Below are 22,927 nucleotides of genomic sequence, written 5' to 3' on the forward strand. Positions count from 1 at the left end.
ACCACAATATCCACACCCACTCCCAGATCAAACTAATCCACATCCACTCATCTCATTAAAATTAACCAATACAAACATCCATCAAAAAAATTCAACCGGAGATGTAGTTCAGTGGTAGAATACACACCTCTCAGTGTGAATCCGAAGATTGAAAATATTTATGAAAATAAGTCGTGCCTTGGAGATCCGGGCAGTCGGAAGATTTTACCGTGAGTGTATGAGAGGGAAGTTCAATTCTTTCCATCTCCATATTTTGGCGCGGAATGTGATTTTGGCACTTGCTGCCTATCCATAACTATGATCACTTCCACGAGCTTCTAGGCTCGAATGATAATGGCCGAATTATTGATCATGGTGGCAAAGAAATTGCAGTAATCGTTAAAACATCTTGACGGGTGCTCAAATTTTTCGATGATGAAACATATTTACAAGCAACACAAAGTTTTCTCAGTACAAAAGTAAGGATTCACGATGATGAAAGAATACCCCTGGTCAACAATTAATGAATAAAATCTTCGCGTCCAGCTTGTTCAAACCACAAACACTCACCACCGCATTCCTCCATATCGTCCTATAATCTGCGCTCAATCTTATACTTGAGAATAGCAAAATTGTGCCGGTCTTTCAGAATACTATATACCTGATGTTGAGGGGGTTTCCCGAAAGGACTACGTATTCAGGAATTGAATCAGCAATAGGTGACCCGCTGTATAAAGTGGAATATTGGCTCGAACAATTACAACGCCAGTTCTCTAAGATGCGGATATATTTAAGCTTCTACTAAATGTTAGAAGCCGAGAGGGAAAATGGCAAAGGCTTTGTTTTCGTCTTCTATGTAGACCACGCACATACCAAAGTAGGAGACAAATAATTCATACACTACGCAATGAAAACACAGTATGAATCAGCTTGCGATAATCACAGGAGCTTATTGAATATGTAGCGGTAGGGAAAATCCTTCTCATTGCTTACAGAAAGTGGAATTCTCTATCTCTCGCAGAAAGTTCTCGTCTAAACTAAGCGAGATATTTGGATAAAGGGCAGCAATTATCTTTTTTTGGAAAACCATTATTCCTGAATGACTGTAATCGAGAATGATATTTGTGATAAATATCGCTGTTAGTGGGAAATGTAGCAAAGTTGACTAAGACTGGAAAGCCGACGATCTTTCCACGAGTAGTCTCCATACGCTGCGAGATTTTGTTGCTGTTACGGGCTCACTGCCTGCTTGCTAGCTAGCTTGATGGCCCCAATTCACCTAGAGCTGACCATATATTTGTTGCTTCCTAGAACATCAACATATCAAAACTAGTCCGACTAGTCACCTCTGCGATGTGATAGTTACTCAATTATGGTTCTTCTTTTGGTTTAGCCCCAAGTTCTTCCGCCTTTTCTTCTCCTCTGCCTGCGACCCCGTCTTAGTTGTCCCATGCACAGTCATGAGCTCTTTCTTTTGAATGCCGAATAAAATGACTGAGCCAAGAAAACAAATACAAGTATACAAAATCCACATTTTGGAAAGAGCATCTGCAACTGCATTTCTATAGACGGAACTTTGTGCTGAGTTGAGAGTACTTGCAATATTAGAACTACCGATAGCCCGGCCATTTAGACACACTATCCCCAGGTATACCAACTGTGAGCAATTCTCCCTTGTGGTGTTTGAGAATGCCTTAAAAAAACCACCTGACCAGATACAACACTATTCGCAGTAGCGAGATTTCAGATAAAATTCAAGGTACCGGTTGCTACCCCGATATAAAATGGCTCGATCCACTCCCGGAACTCGTCGTGCCACCAATTCTACGACTTGTACCGCCAAATCGGGATTTGTTTTCGTACCGAGCACCATTTATGCTAGCACTGATATTATGATTATTACAACGACAAGAGTGTGTTGGTCTGCCCATACGCTGTAGCTGTCTGGCAACGCACTCAACGTTGGTAGTCAGGCAACTATCACAGGCATTCTCACCAGATGATTTTCGAACACATCGCAGCTATAGAGTATGACATTTTGTGCATGCAAGTTGTTTATGTGGTTTTTTAACACCAATATTGATACTTTCGTCAGAGAAATTGATGAGGCCTTCGGGCTGAAACATACCGGTATTCGCCGACAACTGTTGGGTGGTGCGTTGTTGGGGAGACATAGAGTTGGACCTTTGATTCGTCATAGATATCTGGAAAGGGCTTGTGGAAAGATTTTACTCTTTATTTTTGGTTTGAAATTTATCCCTTGTTGAGAGAGGTTGTAGCACTCAAATATAAAAACAACAATCGAATCGTTCGTTGCTTGAAGAAAAGTTTCAACTGAATTTCCAACACTTGACACTGTATCATTTCTCTTTTTTGTTAACTCAAGCAATCCAAAAAAAAAAAAAAAAAAAAAAAAAAAAAATCATTTAAAAAGCAACGCCTTAGAAGAAAACGAATTGACGAATAACATCGATTTATTAAAGAAAACAATACTATTCTATCACGAAGACAGCCTCTTGAGTCATGTGAAAGGATTAAGAGCTGATCTCGATGTGATTTAAGCTAAACTTTAACTAGATAATCGACAAGAGAGTATGACATGATTTATTAGCGAGTCGCTACTATAATCGAGTCATTACATTTTCATCTATTCGATCATCTTAGATTTTATTTATACATCAATAGGTGAATGACTCCGCGTCAAAGGCCTTTATAATTAAACCTAAGCGAAAGCGAAGACGAGTTTTTCATATAGCCCTTATATAAGAGCTGTATCATTCGTACTTAGCTAGCTCTTTGAACTGAATACAATCTAACACTTAGAATCTAACCATAGGGTTTATATCTTCTATATTCTACTCTAATAAATACTGATGTAAGTATTTATATAGAATAGATATCTAATTGTAATATATTCCCTGTTTAGGAAACCATGATTTCCTGATATAGAATTATTAACATTTATAATACTAGAGTCATTTACCGTCGTAAAACAACTAAATCATAATTTCCCCCTATCATTCTTCGATGCTTTCAATGATTATCTCATATCCACTTATTAGCTATCTCAACCCCATAATACTTATTAACATTAGCAACCCACACAAGCCAACCCTAAATCCACTCCCACTAAAACAATCTATCCCACTGAACAGCCTATTCCACTCCAAACAATCCTCATCATTCCCCTTCATTCCCCTATATAAGCCCCCATCATCAAGCCTTCAATATAATAAGTAAAGTTGTAGCGTACATACTACAAGAAAGCTACGCTACACAATCACATAAGCGACACCAACACCAACACCATGAATAGTCTCTTCTGTAGTTCAATGATAAAACAGCTTTACAACAAATCCATACGTCCACTCTACAAAAGCAAAAAAAAAAACCAAGACCAGGAGCGGAATGGAAAGGACAAACGAGAATCTCCCTGCTTTGAAATCTCGTTAGAAAATACCCATAAAAATCATATCCTCAATTGCACGGAAAGAAAGAATCATGCAATCCAATTCGTCTAATCCAGTATTCGACAGTAGAAACTTTCGACGATGATGAGTTTTTTGAAAGCATCACACACAGTGTGAAAAAAAAGGTGACAGCAAGAAAAATAACTAACTGACTATCAATAACAAAACACCATGCTAACCTCAAAACCTCTTCCTCTCCTATTCCTCTTCACCTCTTCATTCATCCCCCCTCTCTCTATCCCCATCTCCACAACCACCAATCACCAAACACCAAACACCAAACCAAACCAAACCAAACCCAAACCGCACAGATGCAACATAGGGATATCCTCAAAATCCTCAAAATCCATCCACCCATTTCCAATCCCCAATCCCCGATCCCTAACCAGCCAATCTCGTCAAACAACCAAAACAACCAAAATCAAACTACACAAAAAGAGTGAAATCCTACTAACCATTATCAATCATCAATGATTCCCTAAAAGGAAAAAAAACGAAATATAATGGATAACAAATGAGATGAGATGAGATGAGATGAGATGAGATGAGATAAATGAAGGAATGAAAGAGTGACGGTGAATATACTTTATTGAGAATTCACTTTTCGCTTGAACGATAGGATATAGTGAAGAATAGATAGGTAGGTAGGTAGGTATTGTATCAACCATATGATTTAAAAAAAAAAAAGAGAGAGAAAAAGACAATAGGAAAGTATGAAAGCTAATGAATACCGCAATCCAATCCAATCCAATCCAATAAATCTCCTCGATTCAATTCTGAAGCTCAAGTTCTTCTCTACACAACCTAATTAATTACCAACGGGAAAAATATTCATAAATGTCATTAAATACAAATACTACTAGATACCTACTACTACTATCCCCTTTCTCACCATACATACTTAATCCTCACCACCCAAAACCTTTCTCGGATCCAAACTATGAATATCTGCACTCTTCGCTTCTCCCTCAAACAAGAACTCACTCATCAATTTTCCCGTCGCACAACTATTTTGAATTCCCCAACATGTATGTCCTGCTGCCAAGAAAAGTCCTCGAATACCTGTATGACCAATCAATGGACCCCCACCACTACTAGCTAATGGGAGATAACATGCTTGTCTAGCTACAACTTTTCCCTTTCGCATAGGATCAGATATCGATCCTACGTAATCGATAATATCATCGCAACTAGATTCATCGCATACAACTAGATTGGAAGATTTAGGAAGAGGAATTCTCTCATCTCCTTCACCTGCACATTTTTTGTCAGTATGAATCACCAAAAAAGAAGAACTACATACCACAAGCATATACTGTCCCATCAGGTCTAGCATACATCTCGGGATTAACCATCTTATCATGTTTTCTCTTCTTCGCCCCATCTTCACTCTTTCTTCCAAATCCTTTTGGTAAGTCGATTTCTGTAAAGACTGCCCATGGAGATACTTCCGCTTCAATCACAACACTATGAGCTCTTTGTGAAGTGATTGGTGCTTCCGGCCATACATGACTTGTCCAAGGGCCAGCAGATAATATAACATCATTTGCGGGTAACATATGAATATGTTTCGTCTCCTTGTCCTCATAGGTAACACCTTTTACACTATTTCCAGTATAGTCAATTGCAGTCACCGAACCATAAATAATTTCGACGCCCTTTTCCACGGCCAAATCTGCCATTGAAGTGGTAAACTGATATGGATGAACTTGTGCTGTTGTCTCTGGAGTACCCATTTCGGAATACCATTTTATGTTATCATTTTCGAACCAATCCAACGTCGACGGGACATCATCGCCCGAGTATTTTTTCTGTTTCTTCATATCGGTCTTGGGTAGTTTCTTCCACGCTTCTCCTTCATTCTCCGTTGGCGCTTTCGGGTCGGCTTCCGAGATGAGTCGTGCTTTGGCTCCTATCGATCCACAATGCAATTGACGGTATCCCCATCTCTTTGCGCCATCGTGTTCCTGTGCCAATTCGGCGTGAAGTTTGTATGAAAGGGGGACGATGGACGCTGGTCGTGCCCACAGTGCGAGCAATCCACCTGCTTTTCCAGATGCTGCGGATGCGATAGATTGGGCTTCGATGATGGTGATTTTTGTCGTGGAGGGGTTGTATGAGGGGTGGCGAGTGAGGTAATAGGCAGATGTGCAACCGATGATTCCACCACCTATGGGATTAGTATGAAGGTCTGTCTGATGTTGAGGAAAATCGAACAACGTACCAATAATTACAATATTTCTCTTCTTTTCCTTGGGAGATGTTGGTGAAGTTGGTGAAGTAGGTGAAGTTGCCATTGTTTTCATCCAGTGCTCGGATTGTTTCTTAAGCATAATAATGTTTATGCAGATAGAGTTTCACGATGGACAGGTACTGAGTAGCCCACCAGCCGTGCGTGCGTGCTTTGGTACTCCGGTAGCTGGAGAGAGGCGTGAAAAGGCGTAAGCTTGAGGTTAGATAAGAACCCTTATCTTAGCCTAAAATGGGCGGAGATGGGCGTGCTTAGTCATCTCGCTGGCTGATTGCCCAATCAGGCCGCGAGCTAGTCATGTAGTCAGCTAGCTGCCCGCTAGACAGTCCACTAGGTCCTCCCGCTCCCACGTGAGAAGAATGCTTGATGCTTTTTTGCCGCTCACGGCCTCACCCTTGCCAGCAGAGAGGCTTGGTTAGAGAGCAAATGATCTGGATTTAGCCGTAAATGGACAGCATGTTTACGCCCTATTCCGAGCTAAGCCAGACTGGTCTAGTGTACGTGGAATCTCCATACAACCGCTCCTGCTAGCCCCAGACTATCGATGGACGCCCCCGCTTTATACGCCCGGTAAATGCGCAGAATTACCACGAATTACGAGATCCAGCCAATGACCGCGCTCCATTTCCCCGTGACCCAGCGGCATGAAAATCGAACCGAAATTCCTTAATCCACCCGTCTAACCCCCAACCCCTCTCAGACCCCTCACAATCCCATACAAAAGCTGTGCCATCTAGACCTCCAGAGCCTTCCCTTTCTTACAAATATTCCCATTCTTCAAACGTCATCCCATCTCTTCATGATCCCCGTACAGATACCGACACACATTCAAACGAAAGCCGTTCGATCAATACGATTTCCTCATAAAACCCACTTCCCTTTCCTTTTCCCATCGTCTTCTTCTTCTTCTTCTCCATCACATAACTTCGTCGCATTCTCTCGACGAAGTTCTCCACCATCCAATATTTGGACTTCACGCAAAACAGACTTAACTTTCAAGAAACATTCCCAAAACTACGTCCAGCAACATATTCGAAATATTACCATGTCGTCGGCCGCTACCATTTATGAGTTTGAACCTTTGAATAGTAGGTTGTTCTTTTGCATTACATGACATTGCATTATATCACATCGCATCACATCACATCCCATTCATCTCATTCATCCCATTCATCTCATCCCATTCTTGCATACAATCGACCCCTCATGTTCGCACACGCACAACTTCAAAACCGTCATACTAACCACCCATTCTCTCACAGAAAAAGGCGAACCAACACCCCTCTCAGAATACAAAGGCAAAGTCCTTTTAATCGTCAACACCGCTTCCAAATGCGGTTTCACGCCTCAATATGAAGGACTCGAAAAATTATACAAAGATATGAAGGAGAAGCACGGTGATGATTTCGTCATCTTGGGTTTCCCTTGTAATCAATTCGGAGGTCAAGATCCGGGTTCTGATGAGGAAATTCAAAGTTTCTGTCAAATTAACTATGGTGTCTCTTTCCCAATTGTACGTTTTCCATATTTCTTCTTCCAATTACAATTTGCTATCCATTCTGCATATTCAATTTATTGGAATTGATACTAATACCTACCACAGATGAAGAAAATTGACGTGAATGGTGACAATGCTGCTCCTCTTTTCCAATGGCTTAAATCGGAAAAACCAGGTCTTCTCGGTCTTCAACGCGTCAAGTGGAATTTCGAAAAGTGGTTAGTCGGTAGAGATGGAAAGGTTAAGCAAAGATGGGCATCCACAACCAAGCCAGAAAATTTGGAGAAAGCAGTCACAGATGCTTTGAATGAATCCAAGTCTGAGCTTTAAAGGGATTGGAAAATTGGGCGGATGTATGATTGATTGAAAAGTAAGATGGAAAGGAAAGTCTTTTGGACATTTTCAATTGGGTTTTGATTGTTGGGTGTTTGTCATTTGAGAGGTGGATATCTGATTAATTCGTGGGTGTGAACTTCTTTGCTTGCGGGGATTATACCATAGAATGAGAAAGTTTTTTTGGATTCAGCTAAAGGATTGGTTCATATTTTTCTGCCTTGAAGATGGTGTGTATGTGTATATGTATGTGCATGCTATTTTACATGATCACTCATCATTCCTCGTCCGAAGAATCCGAAGAATCCCAAGAATGTAAGGAAGCGGGTTCAAAGTGGACTCCTTTCCCTCTCTCACTTCCTCCCTTCGCTTCAATTTTTTTCCTTGCTTTATATAAATCTCCTAGATTTCTCATGCTTCCCATATCATCGAAAGTCATGGCAAGATTGGAAGCTCATGAGATGAATTTTGCTGTGCTGTCCCAGATTATTAGCTTGATGGGCTTTGTTTCTGTTTCTTGTGTTTACCTAAGTAACCTACAAATAAATCACAGCCAGAAATGGAAATACAGAAATCCATTTTTGTTATCATTCGTTTTATTTTCTCTTGTGTTGAGAGTTGTTGTAACTGCTCATGGTCATCTGTCTACACAGAGGCAATTTTCTTGGGTATTTGTCAATCATCGATCGAGTCATGCATGCATGTACTGTCAGAATGTATTTGGCGGGGAAATAGATGGGACTTGGAGGAGGAGAATTGATACTCTTGTGTTGTCTGGAAGGGAGAAGGGGGGAGGGGAGAGAGTTGATATGATAAGATGCGCGGGCGGACGGTTTGTTGCTCGGTGGGTGGACTTGGGATGGTGATGGGGATGGGGAGGGAGCTCTTGGAGTTGTACTGGTAGGCTCGGGATACTTGTTTTAGAGTATTTTTTCCCCCCCTTTCCTTCTTAGGACCGATACTAGGAGCGATTTTATCATAGATAGATAGATAGATAGACCCCTTGATCAACCTTCTCGAGGATGGAGTGATGGGGAAACTGTGCATCTTGCGGTTTGCGATGGTTATGGGAAGCCTCGAGGTAGGGATCGCGGGATGTAAAGTCTCGTGCGCAGAGAAATTAGCCGAGCAATTGTACCTTCTGTTGATGGAAATGCGTGGGAGTCGGGAAGTTTGTGTGGATTTGAAGTCGTTGATTTTGGGAGTGGGTGGGGAGTAGCTGATGATTATGGGATTGTGGGGGTGGTGGTGTGGGGGATGGGGATGGGGTATGAGAGGAAGAGTGTGGGATGTGGGATGTGAGGTGATTTCTTTCTTTCTTTCTTTCTTTCTTTCATATCCATTTTCAGTTTCACTTCCCTGCTGTAAATGGAGTTTTGTGTTCTTGTTTAAGGATCGGTAGATCTCACTACCCAAAAGCATTTTTGTCGTCGTCGAAATTTCCCATCGCGCCTCCATGGTCGCTACGTACTTATCATGCTACTCTCTGAGATTTCTTACATCTTTCTCTCTTCTCTTCTTCCACTGTCTCAAAGACGTGGAACAATCACGAAGTTCTCCTTCTCCGTGCTCATGTTTCACATGTCTTTCTTCCAAATCGTCGATTGTTTCGAAGCTGATAAATAGGTTCTTTCATACCCCGAGGACTGACTATACGTTGAGATACACACAAATCCCGATGGTGATTTTGCATTCGTAACCCCGGTTGTATTTTCACTTTGATCAGTGAGTCGATGTGACTAGTGAATCGCAAACTCGACTCGCACACTTCTACGCAGTATTGACTGCGAAACGAGAAAATTGAGAGTCGGAGGGATGGGAAATAGTACTTGTGGAATGGAACTGTCAGGTCTTGCATACGTACACAAATACATACATCTTTCACGAACGATTCGAGAAGACACAGGGTTGTCGCACGCGCGGCGATTTTCCATCTTCAACGGAATGCATCTGAATGGGTTGGAATATTTGTGAACACGAAACTGATTTGTTGCGCTATCACTTGTTAATCTTTTCTTTTTTCTTTCTTTTTTTTTCTTTAATTGCAATGGAATGTGTGTGGATTGTGTTCATCGAAAGTACGACAGTGATCCGCGTGTTTTTGTTGTCGAAAATAGAATATATAGATTGATTCATCTACGTGCAGTCTCACTCATTCTTCAAGTTACTATCAACCCCCAACACTCAATTATCGAGAGGATTATAAACACGATAGTTTGTTTTTGGGACACTGGTCTCTCATCGTAAAATATTACTCCGGAGTCTTTTATTTACTCTTTTCCCTCAGCTTTCCTGTTGTATTCATCTCGCCATCTTTATATTTCTCGCTTAAATTGGCTCACATCGCTCGTCTTGAGAGTGAGAGCCAAAGTTGGAAGATTGGATAGGTGGAGAGGAGTAGAGATTGATCGCATGAATGACATTATCTCGCTTTAGCATCTTCACCATAAATAACAGGTTAATCTCCTGTATTCACTCTTCTACGAACAATGCTATCGACTCTCATTTGTGTTCCCCGATAGCCTGATCTACTCTGCACATACTCGCGCAGAATTTCCGGATCGCAGTTAGCCTGGATGAGCATCTTACTAAATCACCTGTGTAATTTTCATATCCATTATTCTAACAAAATATAGACAAACAACATGAGGCCGATGACTGCGGTATTGTTTAGTTTTTCCATTGCTCCTCGATCTATAGATCACGGTATCTGGATATAAGTTATTAGATAGTAGAGAATCGACATTACGGAGACGGCAAACCTTGAGTGGAGAAGTGAAAATTTATGTTGTCGATGCCCGGTCCTTTCTTCTCTGTCACACGTTGAATATTATTTTTATTCGATAATACTTGTTGTGATTGATCATAGATCATGATCACGCTTGAAGGTATCTTTACCGAAGGGGAGTCAAATTAAGTTGGCATGTTTGTTCGTTTGTCGAGAGTTGTGCTAGTGTACAGTGTTGAAATCAAGTCTGGATCCTGAGGGATAGCCTCGTTTTCCGGTAATTTATTAGTAGATTGATGTGTGGAATATACTTTCTTTTGGGTGAGAAGTTCAAAGGCATCTGAGCTATCATGATATTTAGGGGTGTAAGATCATTCTTGTGTTTTGTGGACATATTCTATGGTTTGGCTTGAGTGAAGTTTTACACTTCTCATATAATCGTAAAGGTAAAATTTTCATCCTCTACTATCATTTCTCCATCTCTATCTATTACTCTATCTACTTCTCTATTTCTCTTCCCCTCTCACCCCCCTTCCCCGCCGACTCTGTATTTACCCTCTCACTCTCCATTCACCTCCTATCTGCCCTTCAAACTCATAACAAATATGTAAAAGAATTTAATAATGTTGTATATAAGTCTTAATTGTTTACAGTTAGTGTATAATCTCAGAAAATACTGCTAAGGGATGTTTGTAACATGATTATTTTTCGAGCTTAGAAATTCAAGTCTACTGATTGGGAACATGGAGTTACAGAAGCTATAGGGAAAGATCACTTATCTGGGGCTTTGTTATTGTTGTTGGAGGTTCAAGTGTTGTCATTATGAATTTGTGGATTCGCCCTAGCGGTATGAATAAGGAGGTCGCTATCGATATCTACCCAGTACCGACGCTGCTTTTGCTTACTTTTTTTTTAAAAAAAAATCGGCACTCCTAACGCAAAGCTTCTTCGTCACCTCGCTTTCAACTTTTCCAGCTTTAACCCTCCATATTTCTCCTCCCCAAGACAAGTTGGCAAGGCAGATGATAGTTCTGTTGGAATGTTGAAGTACATTCGCAACCAATGTATAGGACTCGTGACTCTCAGAATTGAATTGAATGTATTACACGTTCTTGCTAATGCTTTAACTGATCCTGATTCACTTTAAAATGAAGTGATCGATCTAGGCTGACTGAACGAGCAATTACAGGCCATGCCGTTCTTGAGGGAAATCTTCATTCATATCCAAGTCCCTAATAAGGAATCTTTCTATGAGTGCCAGGACTTGATGGACCAGTCACGGGAACTTGGATGGAAACTCGAGGTTATGAGTTATGAACGCACAGGGAATGGGGATGATGATTATGCGCGTTACTACAAGGCTGCTGCCGATCTGACTAATATGGAATGTCGCGGTCGAAGAATGCAGCTAGGCTATCAAATTTTTTTTTAAAAAAAAAAAAAAAGACTACCGATGAAAAGTATGACATTGGCTACGAGTTGTCATTCCGTGTGGCTTGTCGCAAATTTGAGGAGGCCCGCCTTCAATCAGCATAGGATGAGCCCACTGCCATTCGAAAACCACAGCCTTAATAATAAGTGCGCAACCATAAACTTTTCTAAGACTTTCACCCGCTATAAACGATCATTGTCGTCAGTCTACATGGTTCTATGGATCTGCATCACAATTTCTTATTTGACGGTCGGATGCGGACCTGTCCGGAGTCTCACATAGGATTTCTTAAAAATTTGTTAGCTAGCTTCTGGAGTATTGCAGTTTAATCATTGTACTTATCTATCATAACATGTGTTCGTGGAAAGAGAAAGCACACCAGTAGAATGAATGTAATATTGACTATGTGAATTGATTGCATTGAACTATCTTTAAAACTACGGAAATGGAAGTGATAAAGGCACACAGAGCTATTGTAAGTGCTACCATCTTCTAGCGATATGTTATGGCCCAAATATTTGCCTCATGTACCTCACTACCACGACGTAACGGAGTCGAGTCTATTCATGATCAACAATTTATTTGAGGATTCAAACCACCTCGAGCCCCCATTGTTGGTATCAACTTGGTGATAGGTAGGAGCTAGTGCCTGCGCTACCTAATACAGCACCCTCTGTATGATCACATGATCAATATCCCTACACCCATTAACTTACTGACATGAGCGGCTTACAGTTCTATCGGAATAACTTTGACGGGTGAACATGTACTTTCAATAGACAGAGCGAATAAGATGACCTCAATAGATGTCTCTTCTCCTCAAGGATTTTCTCGTCATAACTTAGCAGGCTTTCGACCTACTAGCTAACGAGTATTTTTTTTAACTAGACATCTATAAAAAGATGCTCAAATACAATCTATTAAGAATACAGAGCATGCAAGTAGCGATCTCGACAAATATATTGGCGAGAGCTTCTGGGAAGAACACTCTTAAAAAATTAGGACTAAACTTTGATTTTCATCAAGCCAATGGGATGTTGGTTTCAGTGGAATAATCAATTGTTTTCTACTGTCAATATCACCATTTAATGACACATCAACGTGTAAGTATTTGGCGTGTAAAAATTCTCACTGCCATACTGTGTTTTATTGTCGTTAAGACGAGTACTCTCCCATCTTGGCTCAGTAAACGTAGAATCTTCTGTCCACCGCAACTCCAAAATTTCTACCTCCATGGAATTATCACTCATATTAGAAGATGTGTTGATGACTTACTTTTAAATTCCCGAGATTTTTATCCTTGGAATCCCTCGTATACTCATTGAGAGTCTCTCCAACTCTCATATACCCCAGTATCTTGACTTGATTTCGATTATTCCAATCAACCCATCACTTTCCTCAAAATACTTCTATATTCTCAGCGCACAACTACAGAGGCCATAAGTCAGTTAAAATCATAAGAACTAAGTATTTAAGTATTTATCTCTACTACATTGATATTCCACAGCACATATAAAGTATATACCACATAATGTATGTCCCCATAGATTTTCGGCATTAGCTAGACTCATGCAGTGAACTATCAAAGTCAATTCCGATATCATAGCAGAAAATTTGACCATGAAAAGGAAATATGGCAGATTCTCAACACGATTACTCGAGATAAACTCAACAATCTCAACCACAAAAAGGTTGAAGATGTAGAGAGGGATAATAAGTGAATTGAAGAGATCTGATTCCTAGAATTAAGAAAGCGGAGACAGAAAAGCTGTTGAGACATGTGAATTTGTAAGGATGACGCAACAGTAGTTGTAGCAATATTCAGGAAATTGGGAGATAGCGGGTTATCTATAAATACCCCCTGAAGAGGGAAATTGTAACAATACATGTATCGAGAAAATATGGAACTCACATGGTACTAAGGGGATAAATTAGAGTGCCAAGAGCATATTTCAGCTCCTGATTGTCAACTTTGTTCTGAAATGTATTAAAGGTATTGAGAAAGAAAGTCGAATACCTAAAGACAAAAAGAGAACGTGGACAACGAATATGAAATAGGCTGCATAACGTGTACGAATGACAACAAGACAAGATATTTCAGATCACGAATAAACGGCGAAAAAACAGTCAGATGGAAAATCAAAAACTCCTTAATTCTGATCTAAAGTTCATCCCATCATATGTGGCGATGGCCAGGTATGCACTATGCATACACATTATATACTGGCGAGTAGTAGTTCTCAGCCGATTGTCCAAACATAAGCCGTGTTTTCATCCCAAACTTTCATCTATCAGATGCAACAACCACAACTTCCATCAAATTCATCTATAAGCTGAACTCAACCTTCATAACCTCATCAATTCCATCCTTAATAGCACTTGTTTTAACCTCATCTAATTTCTTCAAAGGTGATCTTGGGTATCCTCCATATCCATAGTAGCTTTGAATGGCACTCTTGGTACCAGCAATAGCAGCCTTGGTAAGGACCCAATCACCCTTACTCAAAACCTTCTGCAACTCAAAAGCCTCATCTCTCTTTCCCTCTCTGTACAATTCCCAAACCTTGACGCAGACCTTTGGCATGACATTTGCACCACCGGCAATAATGCCAGAGCCACCGGAAACCAAAGTTTGAGCAGTGAAATCACAAATACCACCGAAAGCCATATAGCCAGAACCTTCTGAGAAGACAGTCTTGGCATTGGTAGCCAAGGCAACTCTGGTAAGTTTTCCAGTGCTACCACAGGTGAATTTGGTACCGATGATGTTGCGGTGTTTGGCGAGACGGATCAAAAGATCGGAATCCATATCAATGCCAGCAACAGCGCCTGGGTAGTTGTATAGGATAATAGGTAAAGGTGATTGATCAGCTACTTGAATGAAATAGTTGTAGACAGAATCTTCATCCATAAGACCACGGAAATAAGAAGGGGGTAACAACAGAACGTATTCTCCACCCGCTTCTTGTGATTCTTTGATGAGCTCGATGGTACCGCGAACGGACCCTTCGGTCGCTCCGACAATAATGGGAACTTGATCGAAGCCCGCTGCATCGAGAGCTTCACGAGTAGCACGTGTGACGGATTGTTTTTCGGCACGGGAGAGATGAACGGCCTCACCGTTTGATCCCATGGTGACAAGGCCCACGAGACCGGCTTCGGCGAGACGAACGGCATGCTTCTTAATGGTGGGGATGTCAAGTTCTTCAGTCTCAGGAACAAAAAATGTCATAGTTGGAGCGTAGATTCCATCTTTGAGAGGTCTGCGTGTAGCGTGACCGTTGGAACCGTTGGTTGCCGCCATTGTTATGATTATATGTATGTGTAGATGAAGAGAAAGTGGGGGTTTGGGGTTGAACGCGAGATATTGAGAACTCAATTATAGAAGAGAAAAGATGTATCTTCAAGAGGGTATATAATATGTAAGGTAGTATGAAGAGAGAAAGAAGAAGAGGATGAAAGACGGAAGTAGGAAGGAGTATCTTATGTATATGCTGGCAGCAAAAAATGATGAGCAATCCTCTGAATGACTTGACAGAAATGTATACTAAATTAGTCCGAGGACCGGTGACCTATCTTTTTGTGAATGGTATTAAAAATAAGATTGAGTTGTTTTCCATCAACATGCCGAATCTAGGAGGTCCATGAAGCTCGAGCCTGGAATAGTGTGCCGGGCTTCCCTGGTAGTTTCTCGAATTATGATCTAAAATTGTGGAAGTAGTGGGGGGAGTTTTGAACTTCCCCGTATAAGATTTCTTCCGATTTGCATGTCAACCATGTAATGAGAGCGATAATTCGCAAAAGTTTCAAGAAAAAGTGGGTTGGAGTAGAAGGGATTCATGACTTTCAAAGATTTTCGTTTCAGGGTGTAGATAGCAATGTTCTTGAATTGGCATCTGGTCGTTTTTCCAGTTGCCATGTATGTATCTTTGTACATATTATTCTTGTTGATCGTTTCGTGGCTGTCTAGACGATGATGCACGGCACATCCCATGACTAACGGTTTACTGTAATAGATTTATGCATGTTAAAATGACAATCAATATGATATGATCAATGCCGTCTGAGCCATTCAGAAGTGTTCCAATTGATGGTAGTGATTGAGCGTTGTTCGATACATGTGGACTAAAATTGTCGATTCAACATTCTGAGTGTCGTTGAAGCTGGAAACTATTTTTCCACCAATAAGCTTTCTGATGATGCCAAGGGCGTGGGGTAGAGTTGTGGCCAATTTGAAATTAGTTCAGGCTACTAAAAAGGAATGCGGGGCAAACTTGGGGAGTGGGAGAAGATATTTCTGGGTATAGAATGGGGAAAAAAACCTCATGATCAAATGTTATTGTGGATTGTCTTAAGATGATATACAATCTAGCCAGACGTTGAGGCTCTATCATGCAATATGATCCGTCTAATCCCAAGACTAAGAGAAAGTATGCAGAAAATATTTACAAATAACGATGGGAACACAAGATTCTTACCTATGAAACCAAGATCGCGGGGTAGAAGTCTTGAATGATTGGAGAACGGTTATATGATGATGTTCCTGATAGGTATGAAATTCATCAACTCGAGGAGGTGAGAAATGGTGGTAGTTGTTCCTGAAATGTAACACAACAGTGCAGAAATGCTTAATTAAGATAATATCCAAGACTATAGAAGAGTTACTCTCCCAAAAAGTGTCGACTTTTCTTCCATGTAGAGTCTCATCAAGGATCTCTCTAGATATCCGAGCCAACCCCTTCATCCCGCAATTTTTCTCGCTTTTTAGCCCCGGATAATTAAGCAGCGAACAACACCGATATCGACCCCTCAAATTCTCCGCCAAAACTCGTGATCCAACAATTTGTTCCACGGTGATTCTTTCCTTCATGGTTAAACAAATTAATGCTTGGAAGCTAAGAGTAATTGTACCACCACTTTCACTATGAAGTCGACATCATCCCCCACTATCTTAAGCTCTCTATTCACTTGCATCTCAATTGACTTTGGGTAAATCTCTACTTGCTCTTTATCCTTTCAAAATTTCAAATACAATTCACACTATCATCATGGCTTCAGATTTGAAACCCCTCAATGTCCTTATGGTGGGAACCGGTGAATATACCACCGGATTCGTAGGAGGTGGAGCTTCAGGATCAGATAAGAAAGTTGGAGTTGTAGGACTTTCATTGTTCGATCTGCGAAGACGTGGAAAGGTTGATAAATTGTCTATGGTTGGCACATCTGGAGGAAAATTCCCAGCTATCCGTTTGTCTCGCCTCCATCTGATTGGGTACCGCACTCCTTGCATCACCTACTGACAGAACTTACCAGGTGAACATCTTAACAAAAATATTTCCCAAGTTTACAACAATCTCGACACATCCTTCGATTCCTTCCCAGCGAATGACAAAACAGATCCAGCAGCCTACAAAACTGCTATCGATGCGCTTTCCCCAGGTGATGCCATCACAATCTTTACTCCCGACACAACCCATTACCCCATTGCTCTCTACGCTATTGAACGTAAAATCCACGTTTTAATCACCAAGCCCGCAGTCAAAATTCTTTCTCAGCATCTCGAGCTTCTTGAAGCTGCCAAAAAGAATGGTGTCTTCGTATACATTGAGCATCACAAACGATTCGATCCCGCGTACTCCGATGCTAGACACAAGAGTTTGGGATTAGGTGATTTCAATTACTTTTACAGTTATATGAGTCAACCCAAATCACAATTGGAGACTTTCAAGGCTTGGGCTGGTGTAGATTCGGATATTAGTTATTACCTGAATTCGCATCACATCGATATTTGCGAGTCAATGGTTTCACAGCAGGGATTTTTGCCAGTCAAGGTCTCAGCGAGTGCTAGTAAGGGAACGGCTGTTGGATTGGGTTGTGATCCAATTACAGAGGATACTATTTCTTTACTTGTGCATTGGGTGAAGAAGGATGACCCAAACAAGAGAGCCACCGGTGTATATACTGCATCCTGGACTGCGCCACAAAAAGCTGGTGTTCACTCAAATCAATATTTCCACTACATGGCCAGTGGAGGAGAAATCCGCATTGATCAAGCCAAGAGAGGATACGATGTTGCAGATGACAAAGTCGGTCAATTGATGTGGTATAACCCATTCTACATGCGTTATGCACCAGATGAGGAGGGCAACTTCGCTGGACAGACAGGATATGGATATGTCAGTTTCGAGAAATTTGTCGATGGATGCAGATTAGTCAATAGAGATGGTGTTTCTGCCGTCAAGGTCTTGGATGATAGAGGATTACCCACCTTAGGTAATACTGTCGGTACAACCGCTATCTTGGAAGCTGGGAGAAGAGCTTTAGATGAGAACAGAGAGGTGGAAATTAAGGTCGAGAATGGTGTTTGGTCTCTTGTTTAAGGAAAAGGAGCGACGGTTAATATCTGGGTGTTTAATGAACATCACTGCAAGGTGCAGTCAATGAATGAAATTATTATGATCACTTTAATGCTTCATTTTTATACTAAAATATGTCGCTATCTGTTTCACTATGCTTCTCTCTAATGCTTTGCTCTCGACGGAGTTACTGAAATTGTTTTCTCCTTATAGACATTTGATGGGACTCGAAGCCTCAAGTACCTTGATCGCACGCGGGCAGAGCCAAACCCTCTACTGAATAACTACACATAACAAATGATAAGTATGATAGCCCATCATTCCCCTGCGCAATTCATGGTCATGATCTCAGCGAGGGTTTTCTGGAACACCTGGATTTCAACTTCCTCATGATGGTCCGTAATCCCGATTGTCTACATTCACATCTGCGTAATTCTCAACGTTTTGAATGACTTTAGTATACCACTACAAAACATCTTCAACCAATTGACCGCTTGATATTTTCAACAGGATTACATAAATAGCAAGTCGTGATTGGTATCAATATAACGAAGAAGTAACTTTCGTATCATGGTGCTGATGTGTCGATGCACTTCCCTTCGAGAAATTTTCCACGGTTCTTGAATGAAGACGTATGTCCGCCGCTGAACTGGCCATTTAAAACTTGACCTCCGGCTTTACACTTTAGATGTCCATCTTGTTTTGGTGCCAGTAATTTTGGTGCAAATAATTCATGTAGTTTCTCCGACTCGCCCGTTGGCTACCTGGAGGACCCCCTTGCATGATGAAAACCCCTTCTGACACTCTGTTCTATGAAGTGGTATGATTTTCAATAAGACATTTTCTTAATCGAAAGTGTACAGCAGCTTCCTCGCCAACTTGGTAGGCAGATACTAAAGTCACACGTACGTTGCAGAGCGAGAAGACTGCAGCAAGTGCTAACCCTCAATATTTTCTCGTATACTTTTGCTTGTGAATCTTGTGTTTGTTTACTTTCAAAGGACGTTACTTCTTCTTCGAAGTATTGATCTGGAGCTTCTCATTACACTCATACCAGTCGTCAAGACAAAAAATAACTTCAAATTATTATTCAACATCAAACTTCACAGTTTGCACCCACAAAATTGAGTCTCGTTTATCGTTACGATTTGTACTGCAAATAAGATTGCTATTAGGTGGAGTAATGGGCGAGCAAGGTGTACGTTCCTCCCGTTCCTCATATGCCACAATAATTGCTTTGATTTTAGATCAATGAATACATACATTTCACTTCATTCTGAGTAGAGGATTCAGAACACACACTGACTTAACGTTCAGAAGACTATGGTGGGTACATCGGTAACTGCAGCTACTACCTTCCCTCGATTCATGAGCCTTGCTATAGAGTTACGGAGTCAAATATGGCGTGATGCATTGCCGGATACTATCGAACCAGCTTTATACCAATTCAAAAGAGGATTTTGGCACCCTATTTTTCTTTCGGAATCTGACTACCAGTATCGTTCGTAGGATGAAATGGAGAATTTGCTTCCACAATTTTTTTGAGGAAATGTTAGTCGATGGCCAAATAGAGGCGACCTTGGTGTCGGTCAGCTACAAGGCTCACCGAATTAATGTCAAATGGGCTCATGAAATGGGGGTTTTGGTTGAGGAAGTTGGAGGATATCCCTTATTTCCATGTCCTTTCGACCCAGAACATGATGTACTATACATTCCACCCGATCAAGAAATTTCGGTCAAGACAGAACCTGTTGGCAGACTTACTGAGTTTGAATTGCATGACCTGCCACCTTGTTACAGAATTGACGTCGGGAATTTTGCCGTAGCAGAGTCAAAAATTTGGAAGCATAATCTTCCAATTCTAGGTAACATGTTCAGTTGTTCGCCAATGCGGACATTGACTATCATCATTGGTTCTCCCCTGAAAACAAGAAGCGTTGGCAACGATTCAGAATTACAGGAGCGATGGGAGGTCAGACAAGAAGGAGGATATGACTGGAGCAATAAAAAGGAACCATTGGAGTTTCAAGGTAGAAAATTTCCCGTCAAAGATAGTTTATACCGGATTCAAGGAATATTGAACGAAAGTTTCTACCAGGACATTGATACTTTTGACATACCCAACGTCAAAGTTAAAGTTACTTCAGCTATTAGAAAATAGAAGAAGTTTTCATGGGGAACGTAGACAGAGACTTGATAAATTCTGCACTTCAACAAGGTGTTTTAGTAGATATGGTTCAGTATGTGGCTTTTGTGGGAACTCATTTGCAGGTTTTCAAGCATGAGATTACGTCCTAGATTGAGATTTTCGTCTGCTGGAGTCTATAAAAATTACTATTCGTGTTGCTCGTTTTCTTCTTTGATGTTGTGGCGAGACTTAATGAACTGCGTTCAGGTGTTTCAGTATTCCAACAGATTTGAATAGACGTGATATCAAAGAACAGGTGTTTGAAATAAAGGAAACATGAAAAGAATGTCTGTATAGTTTGACTTGGTTATTGAAATCACTTTTTGTTATTGTCCCTGGAGATACCAAGGTATAAGCAAGTCCTTCGCCTCGAGCTTAATCTGTCAGTTTAGTGCATATGTGAGTGTCTTTTTTGTCTGAGGCGACCTCATAGGGAGTGCTAGTAGAATGCTCACAGCCAGTATCAAGATACAGGTCAGCCCATCACTTTACGCTGAGATTACAGAGTTTGCTTTCTTGATGAAGGAGCTGCCAAGAAAAGAACATCACTCGAAATACAAGGAAAAGATTTCTATTATGTCTTAATGATTTATCTACTACAAAGCAAAACATTCAACCTGGGGTATTAAGTGTATCTACAACAAACTGTACTTCTTCCGTATCCCAACAATTATCTTCACCTAAAAAAATTTGAAATAAAAATGTGTCAAGCGAACTCATTTCTTCTCGACACTCTTCTTCGCTTTCTTGCTTTTGGGTGAGCAAGAGGAAAGAATGGAAGTTAACCAAGTCTTATAAGTGAATCGACTGCGGAGGGTAGTGGATGAAGATGAGGATGATCGAGAGGCACCAGGAAGGACTTTCTCGATGATTCTATGAAGAGAAAAGAGTATCGTTAGTCACAAGTTCACAAGTATCTGAGCTAGAAGACCATATAATGTAGGATCATCTTGTATTTCTATCTTTCTTGCTTTTGTACAATCATTGCATTTCCCCACCCAAATCATCCATTCACTCCTTTATCAACAGTAATAAAAGTCAAAGCGCTCCACTTACTGCGCCAAGAGAACAGCCCTATAGTAAACTTGTCCTTTGTCCAACTTATCCATTGCCTCCGCGATACCTGACTCCGTCATAGGGAAAGTTTGAACGATTGGTTTAATTTCATGGAATGCAGCAAAGTCCAACATTTGCTTGTGTGCACTTCTGTTTGCGACAAGGTTTCCTTGAATGTTGATACCAGCGACAAGGAATGGCATGTATGGGATCTCGAGGTTCTGGAAGGAAACTGTCAAGGGGTAGATGGTGGAGCGGGGTGCCATGATTGGAAGGATAAGTTCCCAGTTTGGTTGAGCGGCAGTGGTAACGAGGAGACGGTTGATTGGCTTAGAAACTTTGAGTTCCTTAGCGTCTTTGGTAGCGATGAATTCGTGTGCACCGAGCTTGATGGCTTCAGCCTTCTTCTTGTCTGAGCTACTCAATACAACAACTCTGCAACCCATCTTGGCGGCAAATTGAATAGCCAAATGTCCCAATCCACCGACACCCATCACAGCAACAACATCAGTGCTCTTGATACCCTGGAGGGCAGAGAATGTGGTAGCACCTCCACATTGTAAAGGAGCGGCAAACTCATCAGGGATGGAGGCCGGTGTGGGGAAAAGGAAGGCTTCACGCCAGATAGCGTGGGAAGCAAATGATCCTTGATCAAGATTGGCATATCCGTAAAGAGCACGTTCTGGGCAGAAAACTTCGTTTCCAGTAAGACATTCGTTGCAGTGGCCACAAGAATCGTGCTCGTAACCCCATCCAACACGGTCTCCTTTCTTAAGATACTTGGCATCAGGGCCAACGGATTCAACAATTCCAACACCTTCGTGGCCAAGAACCATGTCGGCACCTTTCTAGATGGGGGTTAGCTATAGAACAGATGACAAAAAGATGGCGATGGAGTAGAGACTAACGTAGTGAAGATCTGTTCCGCAAACACCAGAAGCGGTAATTTTTACCAAAACACTGTCACCTTTGAGCTCTTCAGGCTTAGTGGTGGTGCTCTTGATGGGAGTACCATCTGCTCTGCCCTTGAAAACTGTGAAGGTAGGCATGTTGATTGGTTGATTGTGTTATAGGAAGAAATAGATGGTTTGAGGATGGATTTGAAGAGTTGGAATTTCAAGTAAAGTTATAGACGTTTTTGAGTGTCTTGAGAAGTTGGAGAGAAGAGTAGAAGAGGAAGTTGATTTGATATGGAATAAGATATGTTTGCTATGGATTTTTACTCCCATTATATAATCTTTGAACTCAGGGCCGCTCCTCCATGTTTGGGTCCAGGCACCATCCGGCCCAAAATTCTGTGCATTGGTTGCTGATTAGTGACAATGTCCATCGGTGAGGTGCACAAGCGCATGTACTCACGGGATTGTTCGTAATCAAAGTTACCGATTCACATCCGACGGATGTCTCTCAGGATTACATGATCTTGAAGGAGAATCCGGAAGGCAAATTGTGGACATTCTTTGCTTTATGTCCGAGTGGGACCCATGTTCTTTAGGCTCATGACTAAACCCGAAACAAAATCTACTAGGGTCTAATCTCCGGAGTCCCCATTAGGGCTGAGCCATGTAAGCGATGTTGGTGACCAACTGTTGGATGATAAGGTAAGTCAACGGATTATTGGGTATTATCAATCAAA

At 41.2% G+C, this 22,927-nt stretch overlaps 6 protein-coding genes across 7 annotated transcripts; 3 read left to right on the plus strand and 3 right to left on the minus strand.

Annotated features, from left to right (window-relative positions):
* Positions 1–4,074: 4,074 nt before the first annotated feature.
* Positions 4,075–5,859, minus strand: Bcdao7. Its single transcript, XM_001559318.2, has 3 exons — positions 5,674–5,859; positions 4,753–5,619; positions 4,075–4,703 (listed from the first exon to the last, which is right to left on the minus strand). Exons 1-3 carry the CDS (start codon positions 5,780–5,782, stop codon positions 4,351–4,353), a joined length of 1,329 nt encoding a protein of 442 aa, XP_001559368.2. The 5' UTR covers positions 5,783–5,859; the 3' UTR covers positions 4,075–4,350.
* Positions 5,860–6,085: 226 nt separating this feature from the next.
* Bcgpx3 lies at positions 6,086–8,083 on the plus strand. Its single transcript, XM_001559317.2, has 3 exons — positions 6,086–6,788; positions 6,963–7,213; positions 7,304–8,083. Exons 1-3 carry the CDS (start codon positions 6,500–6,502, stop codon positions 7,526–7,528), a joined length of 765 nt encoding a protein of 254 aa, XP_001559367.2. The 5' UTR covers positions 6,086–6,499; the 3' UTR covers positions 7,529–8,083.
* Positions 8,084–13,823: 5,740 nt separating this feature from the next.
* Positions 13,824–15,363, minus strand: Bclga1. The gene has a single exon (XM_024691755.1). The coding sequence runs from the start codon at positions 14,993–14,995 to the stop codon at positions 14,018–14,020; it is 978 nt and encodes a 325-aa protein (XP_024547527.1). The 5' UTR covers positions 14,996–15,363; the 3' UTR covers positions 13,824–14,017.
* Positions 15,364–16,401: 1,038 nt separating this feature from the next.
* Positions 16,402–18,199, plus strand: Bcgar2. Its single transcript, XM_024691756.1, has 2 exons — positions 16,402–16,938; positions 17,005–18,199. The coding sequence occupies exons 1-2, from the start codon at positions 16,740–16,742 to the stop codon at positions 18,069–18,071; spliced, it is 1,266 nt and encodes a 421-aa protein (XP_024547528.1). The 5' UTR covers positions 16,402–16,739; the 3' UTR covers positions 18,072–18,199.
* Positions 18,200–19,155: 956 nt separating this feature from the next.
* Positions 19,156–20,311, plus strand: BCIN_03g01510 (hypothetical protein). Its single transcript, XM_024691757.1, has 2 exons — positions 19,156–19,245; positions 19,365–20,311. Exon 2 carries the CDS (start codon positions 19,597–19,599, stop codon positions 20,206–20,208), a length of 612 nt encoding a protein of 203 aa, XP_024547529.1. The 5' UTR covers positions 19,156–19,245; positions 19,365–19,596; the 3' UTR covers positions 20,209–20,311.
* A 501-nt stretch (positions 20,312–20,812) lies between these two features.
* BCIN_03g01520 (hypothetical protein) lies at positions 20,813–22,764 on the minus strand. 2 transcript variants are annotated; one of them, XM_024691759.1, is made up of 4 exons: positions 22,651–22,764; positions 22,200–22,586; positions 21,292–22,139; positions 20,813–21,108 (listed from the first exon to the last, which is right to left on the minus strand). In XM_024691759.1, exons 2-4 carry the CDS (start codon positions 22,338–22,340, stop codon positions 20,952–20,954), a joined length of 1,146 nt encoding a protein of 381 aa, XP_024547530.1. In that variant the 5' UTR covers positions 22,341–22,586; positions 22,651–22,764; the 3' UTR covers positions 20,813–20,951. The 2 variants fall into 2 exon arrangements, with proteins under 2 accessions (XP_024547530.1, XP_024547531.1); XM_024691758.1 differs by lacking the exon at positions 20,813–21,108 and having other exon boundaries at positions 21,169–22,139.
* Between the last annotated feature and the right edge of the window lie 163 nt (positions 22,765–22,927).

Source organism: Botrytis cinerea, chromosome 3 (assembly GCF_000143535.2).
Source record: "Botrytis cinerea B05.10 chromosome 3, complete sequence".
NCBI classification, from domain to species: domain Eukaryota; kingdom Fungi; phylum Ascomycota; class Leotiomycetes; order Helotiales; family Sclerotiniaceae; genus Botrytis; species Botrytis cinerea.